Here is a 22,822-nt window from a genome sequence, read left to right on the forward strand (position 1 = left end):
AGAATCACTGCAAAACCTCGCTCAATGAGAGAATAACCACCAAAAGAGAAGACACCCCAGAGACCCTCAGGAGAAGACCAGACGACATCACCACATGGAGCCTGGCCAAGTTCTCATGTGGTGGTATACAATCATCAAAAGTCAAGTTAAAGCATAAGATAGTGTGTCATATTTATCGTTAGTTTATAGTATTCTTTATTGTTCTAACATTAATTGTGCCAAATAAACAAGTATTATTGTATATCATTATTAAGAGTCGACTCACAGTTCTTTTACTGAATATAAGAATTTAAACACACTGTGTGCCAGGCACAACAATACCATTTGTGTCTCCTCAGATACTGATTGAGTCCATGTCCAAATGCAGCAATACTTGGACAATATCTGGACTCGGTCTGACAAGTGGCAAGTAATACTTGTGCCAACCAAGTCTCGGGCAATGACAATCAGCAGTAAGAGAGAATCTAACCATCACCCTTGACATACCCTATAATCCACATACTACAGTTATGACTGACCAGACTGTGAACTGGAGTAGTCATGCAAACATTGGGGTTACATTAGCAGGTCAGTGGCTAGGAATCCTGCAATGAAAAACTCATCTCCTCTAAAACCTGTCCACTATCTATCATGTCAGGGATGTGATGGAATTCTCCCCATTTGTCTGGATGAGTGCAGCTAAACTACAAGTAAACAAGAACCTTGACACCATTCAGGAAAAAGCCGCCTGCTTGATTGGCACTACACCTGCAAACATTCATCCCTACCACTGCTGATATAAGAGGTAACAGTGTGTACCATCTACAGTATGCAGTGCAGAAATTCACTGAGGCTCCTTAGATAGCACCTACCAATCCATGATCGCTACCTTCAGGTGGGACAAGTCCAGAATGTACTTGCAAGTTTCTGTCCAAATACTCACCATTTCACTTAGAAATATATCACCTTTGCTTCACCATCCCTGGGTGAAAATTTTAGAATGCTTCCCCAGCATTGTGGGTGTACCTACATCAATTGGACTGCAGTTATTCAAGAATGCAGCTCATCACATCCTCCTGTTCAGAACAAGCAATAAATGCTGGTGCACCCAAAAAAAGCCCACGTCCTTTGAACGAATACTTTTAAAACGTTCAAGAAAACTGTTCATCACCACTTTCTCCAGAACAATTAGGGATGGGCAATAAATGCTGACCAAGGCAGCATCATGAACAAATATATGCAATATATAAATTTGCTTGGTTGTCTCAGACTAACAAGCAGGATAACTTGAGTAAAAATAAAGCAGGTATTTACAGTATATATTACTTTGGTTTTGTCACTGTTGAGGCAGATTCCTTGTACTGGGAGTTGGCAGCTTTAGGATAACATTTTTAGTCAGACAAGCCACAGTTGGATGAACAAATTAAAAAAAGACATGAATTGCAAAGAAATGTGTTGATACCCAGCATTGTATTTACTTGTTAAGAAAGTAGGAAATAAACTTACATTTATATGGCATTTTCATAATCTTAGGATGTCCAATCTATTAATCATCGATTAAGTAGTTTTGAAATGTAGCTACTGTGTTATGAACAAAATGCTGCAACCATCTTTGACTGAACAAGATCCTACAAATAGCAAGGAGATAAAAATCAACTAAAATTGCTGGAAAATTTCAGCAGGTCAGGCAGCATCTGTGGAGAGAAATCAATTAACATTTCGGATCCATGTGACCTTCTTCAAAATTGGACCCAAAACGTTAACTCTGATTTATCTCAGTCGATGCTGCCAGACCTGGTGAGATTTTACAGCAATTTATGTTTTTGTTTCAGATTTCCAGCATCCGCAGTTCTTTTGTTTTTTTTAAATCTGATAAACCGTTTTAATGATATTTATTGAGAGATAAACCTGAGTTTAACATGAGAGGTTTCCCCTGCTTTTCTTCAAAATATTGCTTTGAGATTGTTTTGCACCCACCTGAGAGGTGTTGACATGTTTCTTTCAAAAAACAAAATGGTTGATTCTCTTAAGCACCAGCTTCTTCACTTGTTTCAAAACTTATGAAATAAATTTTTTGAGACCCTTTTACATGTATGTGCTTTTTTTGCAGCACCTTGCCTAACTTTGATATTCCATATCCCATGCTCGTTCTGGTGGGGCCCCAGGCCAGTGGAAAACGAGAACTTGCTCACATGCTTTGCCAAGAATTCAGCAACTATTTTGGATATTGGTAAGTACGATGATAGTATTTGTCATTTTGCACTGCATGAAATCATTAATTATATGATCTTTAAAAGCAAAAAGAAGGAATCTGTGACACAACAGCCTTTAATTTAATTGGGAGTCCTGTATTGATCTTTCCATTGCTGTGAGGGTAGAACATGAATGGTTCTGACCAGTATTTGAAAGAGTTTGAAAATGAAAAGTATAAATGATAGTGTGTAATTGAGTTCTCAGTCTCTTTTCCCTCTTCACCTCCATCCATGTAGTTACTTTTCTATCTCTTCCTGAAGAGTACTTCTTCATACAATTATAAAATGCCTTGATATGAGATAATTTGACCATTCCAAAATGTCAATACATTACCCTGTTCCCTAAATATGTCTAGAAAGAAAAAAAATTGGATTTATATTAGGGATGGGCAATAAATGCTGGCCTTATGATTGAGGTCCATATACCACAAAAAAATGAGTTGTGTGTTAACTAGGGGACACAGTTTAACGTATCATTTAACTGCCAATACTGCAGTACTGCTTCAGTATTGCAGTATTGCATTAGCCTGATTTATGTCCTGAAGTGCCGGAACAGGCTTGATCCTTCAACCTTATGTCTTGTAGGCTATAAAGGTCTTACACTGAGCTAGGTTAACATTGGAACAGAGTTGGCACCTAACTATTATACAAGATCTGACCCAATATAAAAATGCAAATTAATATGCCTTACATCTGTTAGTTTCATGGAAGAAACCCACTAGGGATTAGTTTCCTGTCATTTAGAGCTCATAGCATACATGAATTTAAGGAGAAACTAGATAAACGCAAAGGAAATTGAATGGAAGATGTGTTGATAGGATTAGATAAAGAGTAGTGGGTGGAGTCCTTTGGGGCATAGCCTAACAGTTAGAGCCAGTCCATTCAGGAGAGATGTTAGGAAGTACTTCTACATACTTCTCCTCCGTAAATTGCAGTTGATGCTAAGTCAATTGTTAATTTTGAATTTTGGATGAATAAAAACTTATTAAACAAAGGTCTTAAGGGATATGGGCCAGACGAGATAGGCCACAGATCAACCATACTTTCACTGAATGGTGAAACATGTTCGAGGGACTGATGACCTGCTCCTGTTTCTATGTTCCTATGACCAGTTAGGCCAAATAGATTGTTTCTGTGCTGAACATTTTATGTAGTTTAATAGCACACCAGTATGAATGCCAGGTAAAGTCACAGTTAAATTGACAATTTCATTTGCTTTCATTTGATAACAATATTGACATTTTAAACAATGGTAATATGCATTATGCAAGTAAGAGTGAACCGATTAGCATATGAATTGTGTAGATGCATGAATTGTACAGAAGGCTAAATTGGAATTTGTCCAGGAAAAGTCTATTGATTCAATAAAACCACCACTTCACGTACTTGCTTTTCTACTGTAAGATAACTCAATATTATAATTATGCAGATATCTGATTAGATTAGGCACTGGGGAAGAAAACATTTTATAGGCAGCCCAAATGAACCCATTTATGAACAGATAAACGTTGTAGTTGATGCATTAACATTGTGTTCTATTTCTTTGAGAAGTATTATGGAATAAGAATCCAAGTAATTTCATTGTTACATCAATACCATTACCATCTATTGTGAATACAGATGTAAGTCTTCTATAAAATGGCTGTCATCTCTCTCCAGAAAATCAAGTGAATAGTGATTAAAGTTAGCAGTTAACAAGCACAAAAGCTCCAATAATGTAATACTCTAATAGTTCATGTCTGCTTTTTGGCATTTTTAATAAGTTTAAGCAGGGCAAATGTGGGAGAGAGGGTCAGGGTAATAGAGAGAACATTTTTGCTTCCAATTCCTTTTCAAATTGAATATCCTATGTCCCGGTGTATGGCTAATAGGAATTCAGACAAAGACTACAATAAATTATTAGCCTGAACTGACTCAATGTGGCATCTATGTAAAGTGATATAGTATGTAACTGAAAAGAAATTATGCTATTGATAATGTAACCTGCACATGTGAACTATATAAAAAAAGTCTTATTTCTCCGAACAAAAGAATTCATATTGACTGGACCATTTTTTTCTGTGCCAATTGAATATTCTGAAAAGAATATTTTCTGACACCTCCTTCCTTGTCTTTAGAATCATAGCATCCCTACAATGTGGAAACAGGCCATTCAGCCCATCGAACCTAGATTGAAGAGCATCCCATCCAGACTCAACCCCTCTACCCTCTCCCTGTAATTCTGCATATCCCATGGTTAGTCCACTTAACCTACACATCCCGGGACACTATGGGCAATTTAGCTTGGCCAATCCACCTAAATTGCACATCTTTGGACCGTGGGAGGACACTGGAGCACACGGGAAAACTTACACAGACACGGGGAAAATGTACAAACTCCACACAGACAGTCACCCGAGATTAGAACCGACCCCAGGTCCTGGAGCTGTGAGGCAGCAGCGCTAACCACTGAGCCACTGTGCCACCCATCTAATCCCTCCATGCTTCTAAAAGAGTGCCATCTAACGCTTGCCAGCCTATAATTAAAACTCACTGGTTTATAAATTTCTTTCAGTGAAGGTAATCCACTACCTTTAGCAGGTGACAATCCTACACCAAAGTAGTGACTCTTATCTGTCTTCAGAAATGGCTACTCAATTGCAAAAGAACACAGAGATATTCTGGTTAGGCAATAAACATTTGCTACAGTAAGCCACAGGCTGTAAGAAAAAATGCTACTGAAATAGTTTTACAGGGTGATTCTGGACAAGTAGTAATGGGCAAGAAATGCCAACTTGACAGTCATATCTATAGACCAGCAATTAATTAAAACAGAATTGAGGAGTTGGTCAGTCTAGCTGCTTTTTTTCATACTTCTCACATTAGGTTAGGTACATATATTTTGAAATGGATTCTCACTCTTTCAGTTATTGAATGTGTGCTGCACAGAGAACCAAAAAGTAAATGGCGAATAAGTTCACTAAAAATGTTACAATTTTAAAGTTTTTGCTTGTTACGTATCTGCAGTTGCAGGCACCTTGGGCATGTTACAATGGAAAAGAAGAAAACGGATGAATTTTGCAATGCTACATTCTTGGCGAGTGGTTAACAATCGAGAGGTCAAAGATTAAAATGTTAAATATTTTCTGATCTATTTATGAAAAACATAATTGAGCAAATGTATTTGCAGCATCGCACTGCAGAAAGAGAAAGCATTCGAATAGCAAGACAATAAACTAAAATATATCAAATAAATGGATGTAGGTTTGCTCGCTGAGCTGGAACGTTCATTTTCATACGTTTCGTCACTATACTAGGTAACATCACCGCTGAGCTCCAGATGAAGCACTGGTGGTATGGCCTGCTTTTTATTTATGTATTTAGGTTTCCTTGGGTTGGTGATGTCATTTCCTGTGGTGATGTGATTTCCAATGGTGATGCCATTTCCTGTTCTTTTTCTCAAGGGGTGGTAAATGGGATCCAAGTCAATGTGATTGTTGATAGAATTCTGGTTGGAATGCCATGTTAACAAACACATTGACTTGGATCCTATTTATCACCCCCTGAGAAAAATAACAATAAATGACATCACCACAGGAAATGACATCACCACAGGAAATGAAATCACTGACCCAAGGAAATCTAAACACATAATTAAAAAGTGGGCCATATGCTTCATCCAGAGGCTCACTGATGATGTTACCTACTATGGTGACGAAATGTCTGAAAACAAACCTTCCAGCTCAGTGAGCAAACCTATATCCAGAACCTCAACCTGAGCTACAAATCTTCTCAAAACTCGCTAATATCAAATAAATGTTTTCACCCTCTAGCCAGTTTATACTGAAAGCCCACTATTGACACACAGAAATTTCAGCTAAGCAAAGTCAGGTACAGTAAATTATCTTTATTGTTGAACCTGTCATTACATCAAATATTATGATGATGAACAGATGGTTCTGCAAGTTTATAACATTTTTTGCAGATGGAATGAAATATGGAGTCAACAGAAAATGAAAGCACTGAAATTAATTTAGCTATTAGCTAATGGTATGGACAATTATAGCGGATAACTAGGTGAATTTTTATCTGTATCATTTTACTGTTAAGTTTTGATCAGCACTAATTATTTAGGATGTACTGTGACAATTGTCATTTTATATCTTACCGTGTTTTCTTGATGGTAATTTCATTTTATGGTTCAATTCTTTGGTTTAACTGAGCTGATTCTTACCATGTTTTGGCAGTGTCATTTCCATCGAGTTTCATGGAGGGATTCTTTTTATGTGGCCTCACAGTTTACTTATCTTGTTATCACCAATTCACCTCATTAACTATTTTACATGCACCTGTGACGACCCTCTTATCTGATGCTAGCCTAATTCTACCACTCTTCTGAACTGACCACGATATTATCAAAAACTCTGGCATCTCTGACGCATACCATCTTGGAACCCTGGCTGTACTCCAATTGGCAGTCCAGAATTGCCCTTTACTGCACATCAGCCAGAAATTCACCCTGCTCACTGCACATTGTCAACATATGGTCAACACGTCCTTGCATATATTCAAGGCTGAGATAGACATATTTTTAATCAGTAAGAAAATCAAGGGTTTTGAGGAGAAGGCAGGAATATGGAGTTGAGTATTATCAGATCAGCATGATCTCATTGAATGACTGAGTGGACTCAATAGGTGAAGGGGCCTTATTCTGCTCCTATACCATGCAGTTTTATGATCAAATGAGCTTTTGTAAAAACTTGATCATAGATGTGGGCATTGCTGGCTAGCCCAGTATTTTTTGCTCATTCTTAGTTACCCTTAAAAAGGTGATAATGAGCTGCCTTCTTCAGCCACTGCCATCCTTTTTGTTGTAGGCAGATCCACAGTACCTTTAGGGAGGGAGTTCTAGAATTTTTATCCAGTGATATTATGGGGATGATGATATTTTCCAAGTCAAGATGGAACTTGCTGATGATGGTGTTCCAATGTATCTGCTATGCTGTCTTTCCAGATGGTAATGGTCATGAGTTTGGGAGGTGATGTTGTAGAACATGGAATCTGCTGCCCCTTCTGCCCCATGTGTAACAGACCCTGTGGACATTGTATCAGTTTGTACAACAATCTTCGGACTCACCCTGAGAATGGAAAAGACTCATCCTTGTCCACGACGGATTGCCAATTGTATCAGAGCTGAAAATGTGTTGCTGGTTAAAGCGCAGCAGGTCAGGCAGCATCCAAGGAACAGGAAATTCGATGTTTCGGGCAAAAGCCCTTCATCAGGAAGGGCTTATGCCCGAAACGTTGAATTTCCCTGTTCCTTGGATGCTGCCTGACCTGCTGCGCTTTAACCAGCAACACATTTTCAGCTCTGATCTCCAGCATCTGCAGACCTCACTTTTTACTTGCCAATTGTATCAGCATGGAAAAAACCCTTTGATCCAACTCATCCATGCCAATTAAGTTTCCCAAATTAAAATAGTCCCAATTGCCTCCATTTGGCCCATACCCCTCTAAACCTTTCTTATCCATGTACTTATATAGGTGTCTTTTAAACATTGTAACTGTACTTGCATCTACCACTTCCTCTGGCAGTTCATTCCACATACAAACCACCCTCTGTGTGAAAATGTTGCTGCTCAGGTACGTTTTAAAATCTTTCTCCTCTTACCTTAAAAATATGCCCTCTAGTTTTGAACTCCTAATGAAAAGACCTTTGCTATTCACCTTATTATGCCCTTCATAATTTTATAAATCAGCAAAAGATCACCCACTCAAACTCCAACACTCCAGTGAATAAAGTCCCAGCCTACGACCCTCTCCTTATAATTCAAACCCTCCAGTCCAGGCAGAATCCTTGTAAATCTCTTTGAACCCTCTCCAGTTTAATAATATCCTTCTGATAGCAGGGCAACCAGAACTGAACACAGTACTCCACAAGTGGTCTTCCCAACAGCTGCACAACCTCAACATGATGTCCCAACTCGTATACTCAATGGTCTAAGCAATGAAAGCAAGCTTATTAAATGTCTTCTCAACTACTCTGTCTACCCTTAGTACAATTTTCAAAGAAATATACACCTGAACCCCTAGGTCTCCCTGCTCTGCAACACTTTTCAGGGCCCTACCATTAACTGTATAAGTTCTACCCTTTTTTGCCTTATGAAAATGCAATGCCACACATTTATCCAAATTAAATTCCATATGCTATTCCTCAGCCCATTGGCACAGTAGATCAAAATCCCTATGTAATCTTAGATAAGCTTCTTCACTGTCCACTATACCATCAACTTTGGTATCATCTGCAAACTTAATAACCATGCCTCATAGATTTTCATCCAAATCATTTAAGTAAATGATAAACAACAATGAACCCAGCACTGATCCCTGTAGAACACTGCTGGTCACAAGCCTCCACTCAGAAAAACAACCCTCCACCACCACCGTCTATCTCCTACCATCCAGTCAATTTTTGTGTCTAAGAATTCTAAATGAATTTCTGCAGTTAGGAAGATATTGTAATTAAATGCATGCGGTATACAAAATGATGGACATTTGTAGCACATTTGAAATTAGTGGGTACAATGTTATGGCCATCACAAAGATGTGATTGCAAGGGGATGAGGGCTGGGAACCAAATATCCATGGATATGCATCCGATCGAAAGGACAGGCAAATTTGCAGAGGGGACAAAATTGCCTTGCTTGGAATAAATGAAATTAAATCTATAGTAAGAAGCAGTTATAAGGTCAGAACATAGAATCTGCGCAGGAACCAAAAAGAAAGAAAGACCCTGATGGGAGTTATGTTCAGTGTCCCCCTAGTTACCTGATGAAGGAGTAGCGTTCTGAAAGCAAGTATTCCGAATAAACCCGTTGGACTATAATCTGGTGTTATGTGATTTTTAACTGTGTCACCCCTACCAGTAATCCAGATGTGGGACAGAAAAGAAATCAAGAGATATAAAAGGCATGTAAGAAAGATTAAAAATCGCAGGACACTCGGTTATTGTCCAACAGGTTTACTTGTAAGTACTAGCTTTTGGAGCACTGCTCCTTCATTTGGTGACTAGTGGGTCAGAATTTATGGCAAAAGATCATAATGTCATGCAACTGATATGATATATTGGACAAATCTAGATTGCTGTTAAGTCTTTCATCTTTTAGAATGGGTTTCAGGTATTGATGCATTAATATGTAAATCCTAGAACTTCTTTCAAGTCACATTCCTGAGATAGCTTAAGGTTTTATAAAAGAAAGGTGACATCTCTATTTAGACAATGCATTAACGGTGTGAGGTTAGAGTCTGTCTGTATTCCAATCTTGAGACAGACTCTTTAGTATCTGTATCATTCTGGGACACACGCATCTTCAACAAGGATGGGCACCTCGGCACCTCACTCTACTGCAAACCCACTGATAACCTCATGATGCTGCACTTCTCTAGCTTCCACCCTAAATATATTAAAACAGCCATCCCCTACGGACAAGCCCTACACATACATAGGATCTGTTCAGATGAGGAGGAACACGACGAGCACCTTAAGGTGCTGAAGGACACCCTCATAAGAACAGGATACGGTGCTCAACTCATCAATCACCAGTTGCGATGTGCTACAGTGAGAAACCATTATGACCTCCTCAGAAGACAGACATGGGATGTGACCGATAGGGTACCTTTCATTGTCCAGTACTTCCTGGGAGCGAAAGAACTATGCCATGTTCTTTGCAGCCTGCAACACATTATTGGTGAGGATGAGCACCTTGTCAAGACCTTCCTTATGCTTCCACTTCTCATCTTTAAACAACTGCAAAATCTTAAACAGACCATTGTTCGCAGCAAACTGCCCAGCCTTCAGGACAACATCGAACGCAACTACAGCAAGCCATGTCAGAGTGTTGATATAAAAACTACAATAACATGTGGGGTCACCACCAAGCATGTATGCGACAGGTACTCATGTGACTCGGCCAACGTTGTCTATCTTGTATGCTGCAGTCAAGGAGACATGGTACATTGGCAAGACCAAGCAGATGCTACAACAACAGATGAATGGACACTGCGTAACAATTGCCAGACAGGGATGATCCCTCCCAATCGGGGAACATTTCAACAGTCAGAGGTATTCGGCCTGGTGACCGTCCTCCAAGGCAGACTTCTGGATACACAACAACGTAGAGTGTCCGAGCAGAGAATAATAGCCAATTTCTTTACCCCTGAGGGTTGCCTTAACCGGGACCTTGGGTTCATGTCTCACTGCAGGTGACCCCACTACAGTATATATTCTCACACATGCATTGACATACAAGCACACATACACATACACTCTTACATGCTCACAGAGACCCTCTCTCATATACATGCTGTCTCTCAGACACACACACACACACACATCCCACACACACTCACCCGTGCGCACACCCTCTCACAGGCTTGTACTCCATCTCACTTATGCACACACTCTACCAAGCATCCACACACACACTTTCACATAAACACCCACATGCACACACTCCCACTCTCTCCACTCCCCCTCCGCCCCCCACACACAAACTCTCTCTCTCCCTCACATGCGTGCACACACACAGATAAGTCTATAGGGTGAATTTTTGCATTTGCAGAATTGTATTTGCAGATACATTCTATTTTGTTAAAAAAGCAGGCATTCAATCTATGTGACATTTTATAAATTCCTACTTTGGAAATAGAACAAGTCTGACTCAAAATCAGAATGCAGACAGACTCTAACCTTACACCATTAATGCATTGTCTGAGCAGAGATGTCACCTCTTTTTAAATAAACCTTAAAGTTACATTGGGAATATGACTTCAGTTGGGGTTTACATATTAATGAATCTATACATAGAGTCATAGAGATGTGCAGCATGGAAACAGACCCTTCGGTCCAACCCGTCCATGCCGACCAGATGTTTCAACCCAATCTCGTACCACCTGCCAGCACCGACCCATGTACCTACAAACCCTTCCTATTCATATTCCCATCCAAATGACTCTTAAATGTTGCAATTGTACCAGCCTCCACCGCTTCTTCTGGCAGCTCATTCCATACATGTACCACCCTCTGTATAAAAACGTTGCCCCTTAGGTCTCTTCTATATCTTTCCCCTATCAACCGAAACCTATGCCCTCTAGTTCTGGACTTTCCGATCCCAGGGAAGTCTATTTATCCTATCCATGCCCCTCATAATTTTGTAAACCTCTATAAGGTCACCCGTCAGTGTCCAATGCTACAAGGAAAACAGCCCCAGCCTGTTCATCCTCTCCCTATAGCTCAAATCCTCCAATCCTGGCAACATCCTTGTAAATCTTTTCTGAACCCTTTCTAGTTTCACAATATCTTTCCGATAGGAAGACGACCAGAAGTACACACAGTATTCCAACAGTGGCCTAACCAATGTCCTGTACACTTGCAACATGACCTCCCAATTCCTGTACTCAATACTCTGACCAATAAAAGAAAACATACCAAATGCCTTCTTCACTATCCTATCTACCTGTGACTCTATTTTCAAGAAGCTAAGAAGCTGCACTCCAAGGTCTCTTTGTTCAGCAACACTCCTTAGGACCTTACCATTAAGTGTATAAGTCCTGCTAAGATTTGCGTTCCCAAAATGCAGCACCTCGCATTTATCTGAATTAAACTCCATCTGTCACTTCTCAGCTCGGTGGCCTATCTGGTCAAGATCCTGTTGTAATCTGTGTAACCTTCTTTGCTCTTCACTATACCTCCAATTCTGGTGTCATCTGCACACTTATTAACTGTACCACTTATGCTTGCATCCAAATCATTTATGTAAATGACGAAAAGTAGAGGACCCAGCACCAATCTTTGTGGCACTCCACTGGTCACAGGCCTCTAGTCTGAAAAACAACCCTCCACCACCACCCTCTGTCTTCTAACTTTGAGACAGTTCTGTATCCAAATGGCTAGTTCTCCCAATATTCCGTGAGATCTAACCTCGCTAACCAGTCTCCCATGGGGAACCTTGTCAAATGCAAATATTGAAATCCATATAGATCACATCTACTGCTCTGCCCTCATCAATCCTCTTTGCTACTTCTTCAAAAAACTCAATCAAGTTTGTGAGACATGATTTCCCACGCACAAAGCCATGTTGACTATCCCTAATCAGTCCTTGCCTTTCCAAATACATGTACATCCTGTCCCTCAGGATTCCCTCCAACAATTTGCCCACCACTGAGGTCAGGCTCGCTGGTCTATAGTTCCCCGGCTTGTCCTTACCACCCTTCTTAAACAGTGGCACCACGTTAGCCAATCTTCAGTCTTCCGGCACCTCACCTGTGACTATTGATGATACAAATATCTCAGCAAGACACCCAGCAATCACTTCTCTAGCTTCCCACAGAATTCTAGGGTACACCCGATCAGGTCCTGGGGATTTATCCACATTTATGGAGGAACTCTGTAATCTGGACATTTTGCAATATATCACCATCTATTTCCCTACATGCTATATCTTCCATATTCTTTTCCACCGTAAATACTGATGCAAAATACTCGTTTAGTATCTCCCGTATTTTCTGCGGTTCCACACAGAGGCTGCCTTTCTGATCTTTGAGGGGCCCTATTCTCCCTTTTCTCTCCCTAGTTACTCTTTTGTCATTAATATATTTGTAAATGTCCTTTGGATTCTCCTTAATTCTGAGGTCCTCTTTTTGCCCTCCTGATTTTCCTCTTAAGTATGCTTCTACGGCCTTTGTACTCTTCTAAGGATTCACTCGATCTATCCTGTCTATACCTTTTATATGCTTCCTTCTTTTTCTTAACCAAACCCTCAATTTCTTTAGTCATCCTGCCTACCAGCTTTTCCTTTCACCTTAACAGGAATATATTTTCTCTGGATGCTTGTTATCTCATTTCCGGTGGCTTCCCATTTTCCAGCCATCCCTTTACCTGCAAACATCTGTCCCCAATCAGCTTTTGAAAGTTCTTGCCTAATACTGTCAAAATTAGCCTTCTTCCAATTTAGAACTTCAACTTTTAGATCTCTTCTATCTTTTTCATCACTATTTTAAATCTAATTGAATTATGGTCGCTGGCCTCAAAGTGCTCCCCCACTGACACCTCAGTCACCTGCCCTGCCTTATTTCTCAAGTATAGGTCAAGTTTTGCACCTTCTTTGGTAGGTACATCCTCATACTGAATCAGAACATTTTCTTGTAGACACTTAACAAATTCCTCTCTATCTAAACCCTTCACACTATGGCAGTCCCAGTCTGTGTTTGGAAAGTTAAAATCCCCTACCATATTATTCTTACAGATAGCTGAGATCCCCTTACAAGTTTGTTTCTCAATTTCCCTCTGACTATTTGGAGGAATATAATACAATCCCAATAAGGTGATCATCTCTTTCTTATTTCTCAGTTCCACCCAAATAACTTCCCTGGATGTATTTCCAGGAATATCCTCCCTCAGCACAGCTGTAATGCTATCCCTTATCAAAAAAGCTACTCCCCCTCCTCTCTTGCCTCCCTTTCTGTCCTTCTTGTAGCATTTGTATCCTGGAACATTAAGCTGTCAGTCCTGCCCATCCCTGAGCCATGTTTCTGTAATTGCTATGATATCCCAGTCCCATGTTCCTAACCATGCCCGGAGTTCATCTGCCTTCCCTATTAGGCCCCTTGCATTGAAATAAATGCAGTTTAATTTATTCAATAGACAATAGACAATAGGTGCAGGAGCAGGTCATTCTGCCCTTTGAGCCAGCACTACCATTCATTATGATAATGACGGATCATCCTCAATCAGTATCTTGTTCATGCCTTATCCCCATAACCCCTGATTCCACTATCCTTAAGGGCTCTATCCAACTCTTTCTTGAAAGTATCCAGAGACTTGGCCTCCACAGTCTTCTGGGGCAGAGCATTCGTCCTACCTTGTCCCTGCTTGCCCTGACTGTTTGACTTGCTTCTGTTCTCAACTGTATCAGTCTCAGATTGATCTCTTTCCTCACTATCTCCCTGGGTCCCACCCTCCTACCTTACTAGTTTAAATCCTCCTGAGTAGCTCTAGCAAATTTTCCTGCCAGTGTATTAGTCCCCTTCCAATTTAGGTGCAATCTGTCCTTCTTGTACAGGTCACTTCTACCCCATAGGAGATTCCAATGATCCAAAAATGTGAATCTTTCTCCCATATACCAGCTCCTCAGTGATGCTTTCATCTGCTCTACCCTCCTATTCCTGCCCTCACTAGCTTGTAGCACCAGGAGTAATCCAGGTATTACTACTCTCGAGGACCTCCTTTTCAAATCCCTGCCTAACTCTGTATTCTTCCTTCAGAATCTTAACCTTTTCCCTTCCAATGTCATTGGTTCCAATGTGGACAATGACCTCTTGCTGACCCCTCTCCCCCTTGAGAACATACATGCAACCCATTCCAAAAAATGAAAGATCAAACCAATCTAGGTTTGTCTAATATATTGTATCAGTTGCATGACACTATGATCTTTTGCGATAAATTCTGTGACTTGTGATCCTACCCACTTGTTACCTAATGAAGGAGCAGCACTCCGAAACCTAATACTTCCAAGTAAACCTGTTGGACTATAACGTGGTGATGTATGATTTTAACTTTGTCCACCCAGTCCAACATTGCATACACATACACATCATGTAAGAAAGGTGGACTGGGATAATTAAGCATTTCTCAAGGCATTTTTGGAATGCTTACAAGATGATTTTTTTGGAGGATTTTGTCGTAGATTCCACAATTCTAGATCTAGTGATGTGTAATGAAGCAGGCTTGACTTGGAGCTTAATGTGAAAGAACCTCAAGGGAGCTGTGACCATAACATGATGGAATTTACCCTGCAGTTTCAGAGGGAGAAGCTGGAACCAGATATAAAAGTATGATTTGAGTAAAGGTGACTACAAAAACATGAGAGATGAACTGTCTAGAGTTATTTGGAAGGGAAGCTAGCAGGGAAGATGGCGCAGCAGCAACAGCAGGGATTTCTGGAGGTAATTCAAAAGGCACAGCAAAAATTCATCCCAAGGAAGAAGAAATATGCTACGAGGGAAGAGGAAATCATGACTGATAAGGGAACCATGATTGTCAAACGTAAAAGCAAAAGAAAAAGCATACAATGTGGTGAAGATTAGTGGGAAGCTAGAGGAATAGGGAAGCCTTTAAAAACCAGCAGAGGACAACTGAAATTTTAACAAGGGGGGAGCAGCTCTGATCTCCAGCATCTGCAGACCTCACTTTCTCCTCGAAGAATTGGCAGAGGAACTGAATAAGTACCTTGTATCAGTCTTCATGGTGGAAGAAGTAGTGTTATACCATAACTTCAAGAGAGTCCAGGTGCAGAGTTGAGTATTGTGGCCATCACAAAGGAGAAGGTTTTGGGGAGGCTGAAAAGTCTGAAGGTGGATAAATCACTCGGACCAAATGGACAAACCCCACTGTTCTAAAGGAGGTAGCTGAGGAGATTATGGATGCACTGGTGGTGATCTTTCAGGAATCACTGGAGTCAAAGGAAATGGGAAGTGGCTATTGTAATGCCCCTATTTAGGAAGTCGGAGAGGCAGAAGACAGGAAATTATAAGCCAGTTATTCTGATCTCGGTTGTTGATAAGATTTCAGTGCCCATTATAAGGAATAATCTGGCATACTTGTAAGTGCATGGTAAAATAGGGCTGAATCAGCATGGCTTTGTCCAGGGAAGGTCATGCCTGACAAATCTGTTCAAATTCTTTGAGGCAATGAGCAAGTTAGACAAAGGAGAGCCAGTGGATATGATCTTCTAGGATTTCCAGAATGGCCTTTAACAAAGTACTGCACAGGATGCTGCTAACATAGATAAGAACCGAGGTGTTAGGTGCAAGCTATTGGCATGGATAAAGAATTGGCTGACTGCCAGAAGGTAGAATGTATGAATAAAGAGGTCATTTTCAGAAAGGCAACCAGTGACTAGTGGAGTTTCTGGAGTCAGTGTTGGTATCACAGCTCCTAATGGTCCTTATTAAGGATCTTGACAAAGGTACTGAGCATTGTTGGTAAGTTTGCAGATGACACAAAGATAGGTGGAGGGACAGGTATTGTTGAATAAGTGGGGGAGCTATGGAAGAACTTGGATAGGCTAGAAGAGTGGGCAACGAAGTGGCCAATGGAATACAATCTGGGCAAGTGTGAGGTTCTGCACTTTGGTAGGAAGAATGGAGGTGTCGATTATTTTCTAAGTGGGGTAAGACTTTGGAAACCTGAAGCACAAAAGGAGTCCCAGTTCAGGATTAACATGCAGGTTCAGATGGCAGTTGGGAAGGCGACTACATTGTTGGCATTCATCTTGAGTGAGCTGAAATACAAGACCAGGCATGTACTGCTGAGCCTGTATGAAGCACTGGTCAGACTGCATTTGGAATATTGTGAACACTTTTCTGCCCCATATCTATGGATCAATATGGTGCTCTTGGAGGGAGTCCAGAAGAGGTTCACAAACATGGGAAGGCTTGTCATTGGAGGAATGGTCGAGGACTCTGTATTCGATGATGTAGAGAAAGATGAAGGAATCTCATTAAAACTTACAGAATACTAAGAGGCCTGGATAGAGTGTATGTAGCAAAGATATTTCCACCAAAAGGAAAGTCTAGAACGTGAGGGCACAGTTGCAGGAGTGACCCTTTAGAATTGAAATAAGGAACTTCTTCAGCCAGAGGGTGGAGTCTGTGAAACCCATTGCAGCAGAAGGTTGTGAAAGCCCAAGTCACTCAGTGTCTTTAAGATAGAGATATATAGGCTTTTGGTTAGTAAGGAGATCAAGAGTTACAGCGGGAAGGCAGGAGACTGGGTTTGAGAGACATATCAGCCATGATCGAATGATGGAGCGGTCTCAATGGGCCAAATGGCCTAATTTGCTCCCAGTGGTCTTATATTGCATTATGTAGATAGTAGAGGCCACTGTTACTGATCTTTTGCAGTGGAAGAAGCAAATGTTTGTTAATGTGATGCCAAAACAGCAGGTTGCTTTAAGTTGGATGGTTCAAGCTTCTTGAGTGTTGTTGGAGTTCTATTTATCCAGGTAAATGGGGAGTGTTGCATCACACTTCTGGCTTGTGCTTTGGAGATAGTGGACATAGTAGTGTTATGAGGTGAGCTACTCACTGCAGTATTCCTAGCCCTTGACCTTCCCTTGTAGCCACTGTGTTTATGTGGCAAATCCAGTTGAGTTTCAGGTCTATGATAACCCCAAGAATGTTACTAGTGGAGCATTCAGTGAGCATAACACTATTGGATGTCAAGGTGCGGTGATTAGGTTGTCTCTTATTGCAGATGGTCATTGCCTAGCAATTGTGTGGTGTTAAACGCTAGTTGTCAGCCTAAGCCTAGGCATTGTCCACATCTTGTTTCATTTGGACGTGGACTACTTCAGTACCTTAGGAGTCAAAAATGGTGCTGAATATTGTGCAACCATTGGCAAACATTCTCATTCCTGACCTTCTGATGAAGGGAAGGTCATGGATACTGCAACTGAGGATTGTTGGGCCTAGAACTCTACCCTGAGGAACCCATGCAGAAATGTCCTGCTTGATTGGCATCACATCCACAAACTTTCATTTCCTTCATCACCAATGCTCAGTAGCAGCAGTGAGTACTATCTACAAGATGCACTGCAGAAATTCATCTTAGACAGCACCTTCCAAATCTACAACCACTTCCATCTAAAAGGACAAGGGCAGGAGATACTTGGAGCATCATCACCTGCAAGTTCCCCTCCAAGCCACTCACCATCCTGACTTGGAAATATATCATAATTTCTTCAGTGTCACTGGATGAAATACTTAGAATTCCCTCCCTCATGGCATTAAGGATCAACCTACAGAATGTAGACACAACGGTTCAAGAAAGCAACTCACAACCACCTTCTCAAGGGCAACTACAGACAGGCAACAATGTTGGCCAGCCAGTGTTGCCCGCATCCTAACTTGAAATGTATTTCCCTGTGCCAATTCTGCCACATAAACTCCAGATTAAGGCAGATAACATTGAGATTACCTACCAGAGAATCCTGGTGTCTGTCAAAATCGTTTGTATTATTCTGTATAAATGAACCACTTAAGAAAAATGACAGAATTCACAATGAAAATATGATTATACAAAAACTAAAGGTTTCTTGCCCGCAGTACCAGTCATAGGCCTTTATCCTTCTTGGGGATGTTTCATGGCATAGTTTAAAACCACCACAAGAATCAGCATGTTTCTAATTGTTCTGCATGTGTTGAATCTGAAATGGTTTAACTGTAGAGCCAGTTGGTGGAAAATAGCTCATGACCATCTTCTCAAGGGCAACTAGAGATGGGCTAAGAGGTGCTAGCCAACCAGCAATGCCCATATCCCACAAGTGAGTTTAAAAAAAAAGTTGGCCTGGTTTTTCTGATTTTCCAATTGCCTGTTTCGATTTAAGATCCTAGATGTGATTGTTACTGACAAATGTTATTTTAACAGTGCCGTTCAAGTGACATTAGAATTTTATAATAACATGTTGAACATACACCCATAATTTGGATCAAAAGTATTTGATAGACTGTGGTCAAAGTGGAATAGGTTGCTGGCATATTTAATGTTCTGGTTGTCTTTCAGAACCATGTTTTATCAGAGCTAAACTTTTTCAAGAACATACTTAACATTCATTCATGAAGCTAAATATTTATAGCTAGTCACCTGTGGCCACTTGGTAATAAATATTTTTTGTGATTTAATCCATGCTGCTATGGGAGAGATGTGATCTATCTACAGATAAAAAGAAAATATGACCCATGGGAAAATGTTCTATCTTAGGTTATTTGCTAAATATGTATGCTGCATTGCAGCAATGTTATTCATTGCAAAACAAATATAGATTGGTCCTCTACCTTAAAATTCAAACCACTGTTGTCTGATTAGTTGCTGACTATGCCACTGAATTAATACATGTTCCACAGATTTGGTCTAAATTATAGCTGCTGGTAAAGTTGCAGTTATGTTATCTATACCAGATATAAAATGGTGGCTTTACCTCTTTTGGTTAGTAACCTGGAATTTGAAACCTGAGAATGCAATGGAACAAATAAAGGGTTAACAAAATTGGCAAGGTTCTCTGTTTTATCTCTGACATAATGCCACAACTGCTGAAGATACCATGAACCTTCTCAGCCTCTTCCCTCTCCTTAGTGGTGGCCCTCAGGTCAAATCATTACCAGTCATCTCTCCCTAATGAGGGAGCAGCCCTATAATAAGACTATGATGACTTGACTTTGAGACCATCTGTTTTGATGATCTTTCATTACTTGAATACTTTTTAAAAATCTATTTAAACAAAAATAAATAAAGTCAAAGCGTTTAGATTTGAACTCCTGCACAATTTTTTACCAACTAAGCTTATAAATTGGCTAATTCAAAATTGTAATTTCAAAATTCACTTAATGGCAGGAGACAATGGTGGTGGAGGGTTGGTTTTTGGTTTGGAAGCCTATTACCAGCGATTTTCCACAAAGTTCGGTGCTGAGTGCACTTTTCTTCGTCATTTATGTAAATGATTTAGATGAGAAATATAGAAAGCATGCTTACTAAGTCTGTGAATGACATCAAAATTTGTGGTATAGTGATTATCTAAGATTACAAAGAGATCACTGCACTGAGGAGTGGCATTTGAAATTTAATTTGGATAAATGTGAGATTTTGCTTTTTGATAAAACAAACAAGGGTAGGACATACAATTAAAAATAGGGCTTTGGGTAGTGCTGTAAAACAGAGACCTCGGAGTTCAGACTCATAATTCTTTGAAGTTTGTATCACATATAGACAGGGTGGTTAAGAAGGCATTTAGCACACTTGCCTTCATTGCGCTTTGAGTAAAGGAGCTGGCATGTCATGTTGAGATTGTACAGCACATTAGTGAGGCCTCTTCTGGTGTACTGCATCCAGTTCTGGTCACCATGTAATAGGAAAGATATTATTAAGCTGGAGACAGTTCAAAATGATTTACCAGGATGTTGCCAGGAATGGAGGGCATGGCTGATAAGAAGAGGGTGGAAAGTCTGGAACTTACTTCACTGGAAGGTACGAGGTTGAGGGGTGATTTTATAGAGATTCATAAAATTATGAGGTGTACAGATAAAGTGACTGGCAGGGGCAGCTTAGTGGCTCAGTGGTTAGCACTGCTGCCCTCACAGCACCAAGAGCCCAGGTTCGATTCCTTCCTTGGGCAGCTGTCTGTGTGGAGTTTGCATATTCTCCCAGTGTCTGCATGGGTTTCCTCCCACAACCCAAAGATGTGCAGGTCAGGTGAATTGGCCAGGCTAAATTGCCCATAGTATTTAGGTACATTAGTCAGGGATAAATACAGGGTAGGAGAATGGGTCTGGGTGGGTTACTCTTCAGAGGGTACTGCATGAAGGAGGAATTCAAGACTAGGGGGTATATTTTTAAGGTGAGGGGAGAAAGATTTTTAAAAAGACATGAGGGGCAATGTTTTTACGCAGGGAGTGGTTTGTATTTAGAATGAACTTCCAGAGGAAGTAGTGGTTGTGGATACTTTTATTATGTTTTGAAAGACATTTGGCTAAGTACATGAATAAGAAATGTTTGGAGGTGTAGGGACAAAGTGCAGTCAGGTGGGACTAGTTTAGTTTTGGATTATATGCAGCATGGGCAGTTATACCAAAGGGTTTGTTTCCTTTCTGTATGACCCAATGAATCTAAATTGGTAGCAACCTTAAAAATCAAAGTATGCTTGCCAATTCCACCCCTTTTCCCTGAAGTGATTCAATTACAAGCACTGGAGAAACAGATTTGAAATATTCCAACTCTATTAAAGTATAGCCAAGGATGCTATCTTTCAGTTTTCAAACTATACAGATGGATTGTAATTTTTTTAGAATCCCTAAAGAAGAGCTAGAGATAATCAAATATATATTTAGGTGTGGCATAGTGATTCAGTGGTTAGCATTGCTGCCTCACAGTATCAGGGACCTGGCTTCAATTCCAGCTTCAGTCAACTATCTGTGTAGAGTTTGCACATTCTCCCCATGTCTGTGTGGGTTTCCTCCAGGTGCTCCGTTTCCTTCCATAGTCCAAACATGTGCATGTTTGGCAGATTGACCATAGTGTCCAGGGATATATAGGTTAGGTGGATTAGCCATGGCCAATGCAGCGTTAGTCATGGGAAATACAAGGATAGAATAGTGAGTGAGTCTGGGTGAGATGCTTTTTGGAGAGTCAGTGTAGACTTGTTGGCTGAATGGCCTGTTTCCACACTAGGGATTCTATAATACAAGCAAAGTTTGTGGAATCAGTTCTCACACTTTAATTACTGTGTGGATAGGAACAAGGGACTGAATCTTACTTTTATTGGTGAAGTGCAAGATGTATCAGACTTCTTTGGAGGATCTCATTGCAAAGCTATGGGAAATTTCTCACCATATCTTACCAAACGTGCCTCGTTAATAACCTACCCCTCCCTACGTTATCTTTCTTACTCAATTCTATCACCAACTTACCACATGGTGTTCTTGGAACAACTCACCACTTACTGAATCTGATGAAAGACCAGCACCCCTTGCACCTATATCATCTTTAAAAGCACTGTCAGACCAGAGCTGCCCTGACTGGTTCCTGATATTTACTTATAAAATGGCAGATAGATAGCGGTCCAGCTGAATGGAGATCGTGCAGATGCAGGATTTCCACTTCCCCAGTCTTCAGTAATGGATGCAACCACACTACACCATGCTACCAGGAGGAATGCCCAATGCTGTAGAAGAAGGTTAATGTCCTTCTCCAATCCACTAGCATAAGTACCACCATCTTCTCTTCAATAGCTCACACTCTCTTTATCCCTACTACTGTACCCACTTTCCACCAAACCCCATGCACTATCATTCTCACATCTGTGAAATCTTCCCCATTTGATTTCACACACCATCCCACAAGATCACTAATTCTGCATGTCCTTTACACTGCTTATATGCATTTGTCAGGCCACTTCCCCACCTGCACTGAAAGTAACAGCTGTGCTACCTACTTTCATCCCCCATAATCCTTGCCTTCTTTCATTCAAGGAGGACAATGGCTGACAATAGGTCCTAAAGAGTCAAGTCAGGCAGTGGGATAGCTGGCATTCCGCTCCCTATCCCTTATGTGGAAAACACTTTGACTCTGATCACCCTAAGAGACTGACTGACTGTGTCCTGAACTGGTATCAAATGCTGCTCTTGACCTACCATTCTGGAACCCTTTGAGTGAAGCTATCCTCCTTGACTTGATTGAGGTCAGCTGACAACCATGACAGAATGGCAAGAAACGGCAGCAATGATAGTAGCTCTGAACACAGTACAAAGTACACAAAGGCAATACAAGAAAGGGATATAACATCCAGGAAAGCTCAGAGTGAGTGAGTACTGTGATAGTGAGCGATGTATCCAAAGATGCAAACTCGTCGACTTCATGAGCTGGGTGTGTGCGCCTGAGTGCAGAGTGACTTCGAAGCAGCATTACAATGATAGTTGCCAGTGTAGCCTGGAGTCGGAGTATTGAAGTACGGAAGTGTCCTATAAATGAATCAAAGGTGAGCCATATGGGTTCTTAGAGGCTA

At 40.7% G+C, this 22,822-nt stretch overlaps 1 protein-coding gene across 1 annotated transcript in view; it reads left to right on the plus strand.

Moving 5' to 3' along the window:
* Positions 1-22,822, plus strand: part of lrguk (leucine-rich repeats and guanylate kinase domain containing) — a 128,434-nt gene that overhangs the window by 62,591 nt on the left and 43,021 nt on the right. The window contains exon 11 of the mRNA XM_060842526.1: positions 2,090-2,209. Coding sequence (XP_060698509.1) covers positions 2,090-2,209 — 120 coding nt within the window. The remainder of the gene's footprint in view (positions 1-2,089; positions 2,210-22,822) is intronic.

Source organism: Hemiscyllium ocellatum, chromosome 23, assembly GCF_020745735.1.
Source record: "Hemiscyllium ocellatum isolate sHemOce1 chromosome 23, sHemOce1.pat.X.cur, whole genome shotgun sequence".
Taxonomy (NCBI): Eukaryota; Metazoa; Chordata; class Chondrichthyes; order Orectolobiformes; family Hemiscylliidae; genus Hemiscyllium; species Hemiscyllium ocellatum.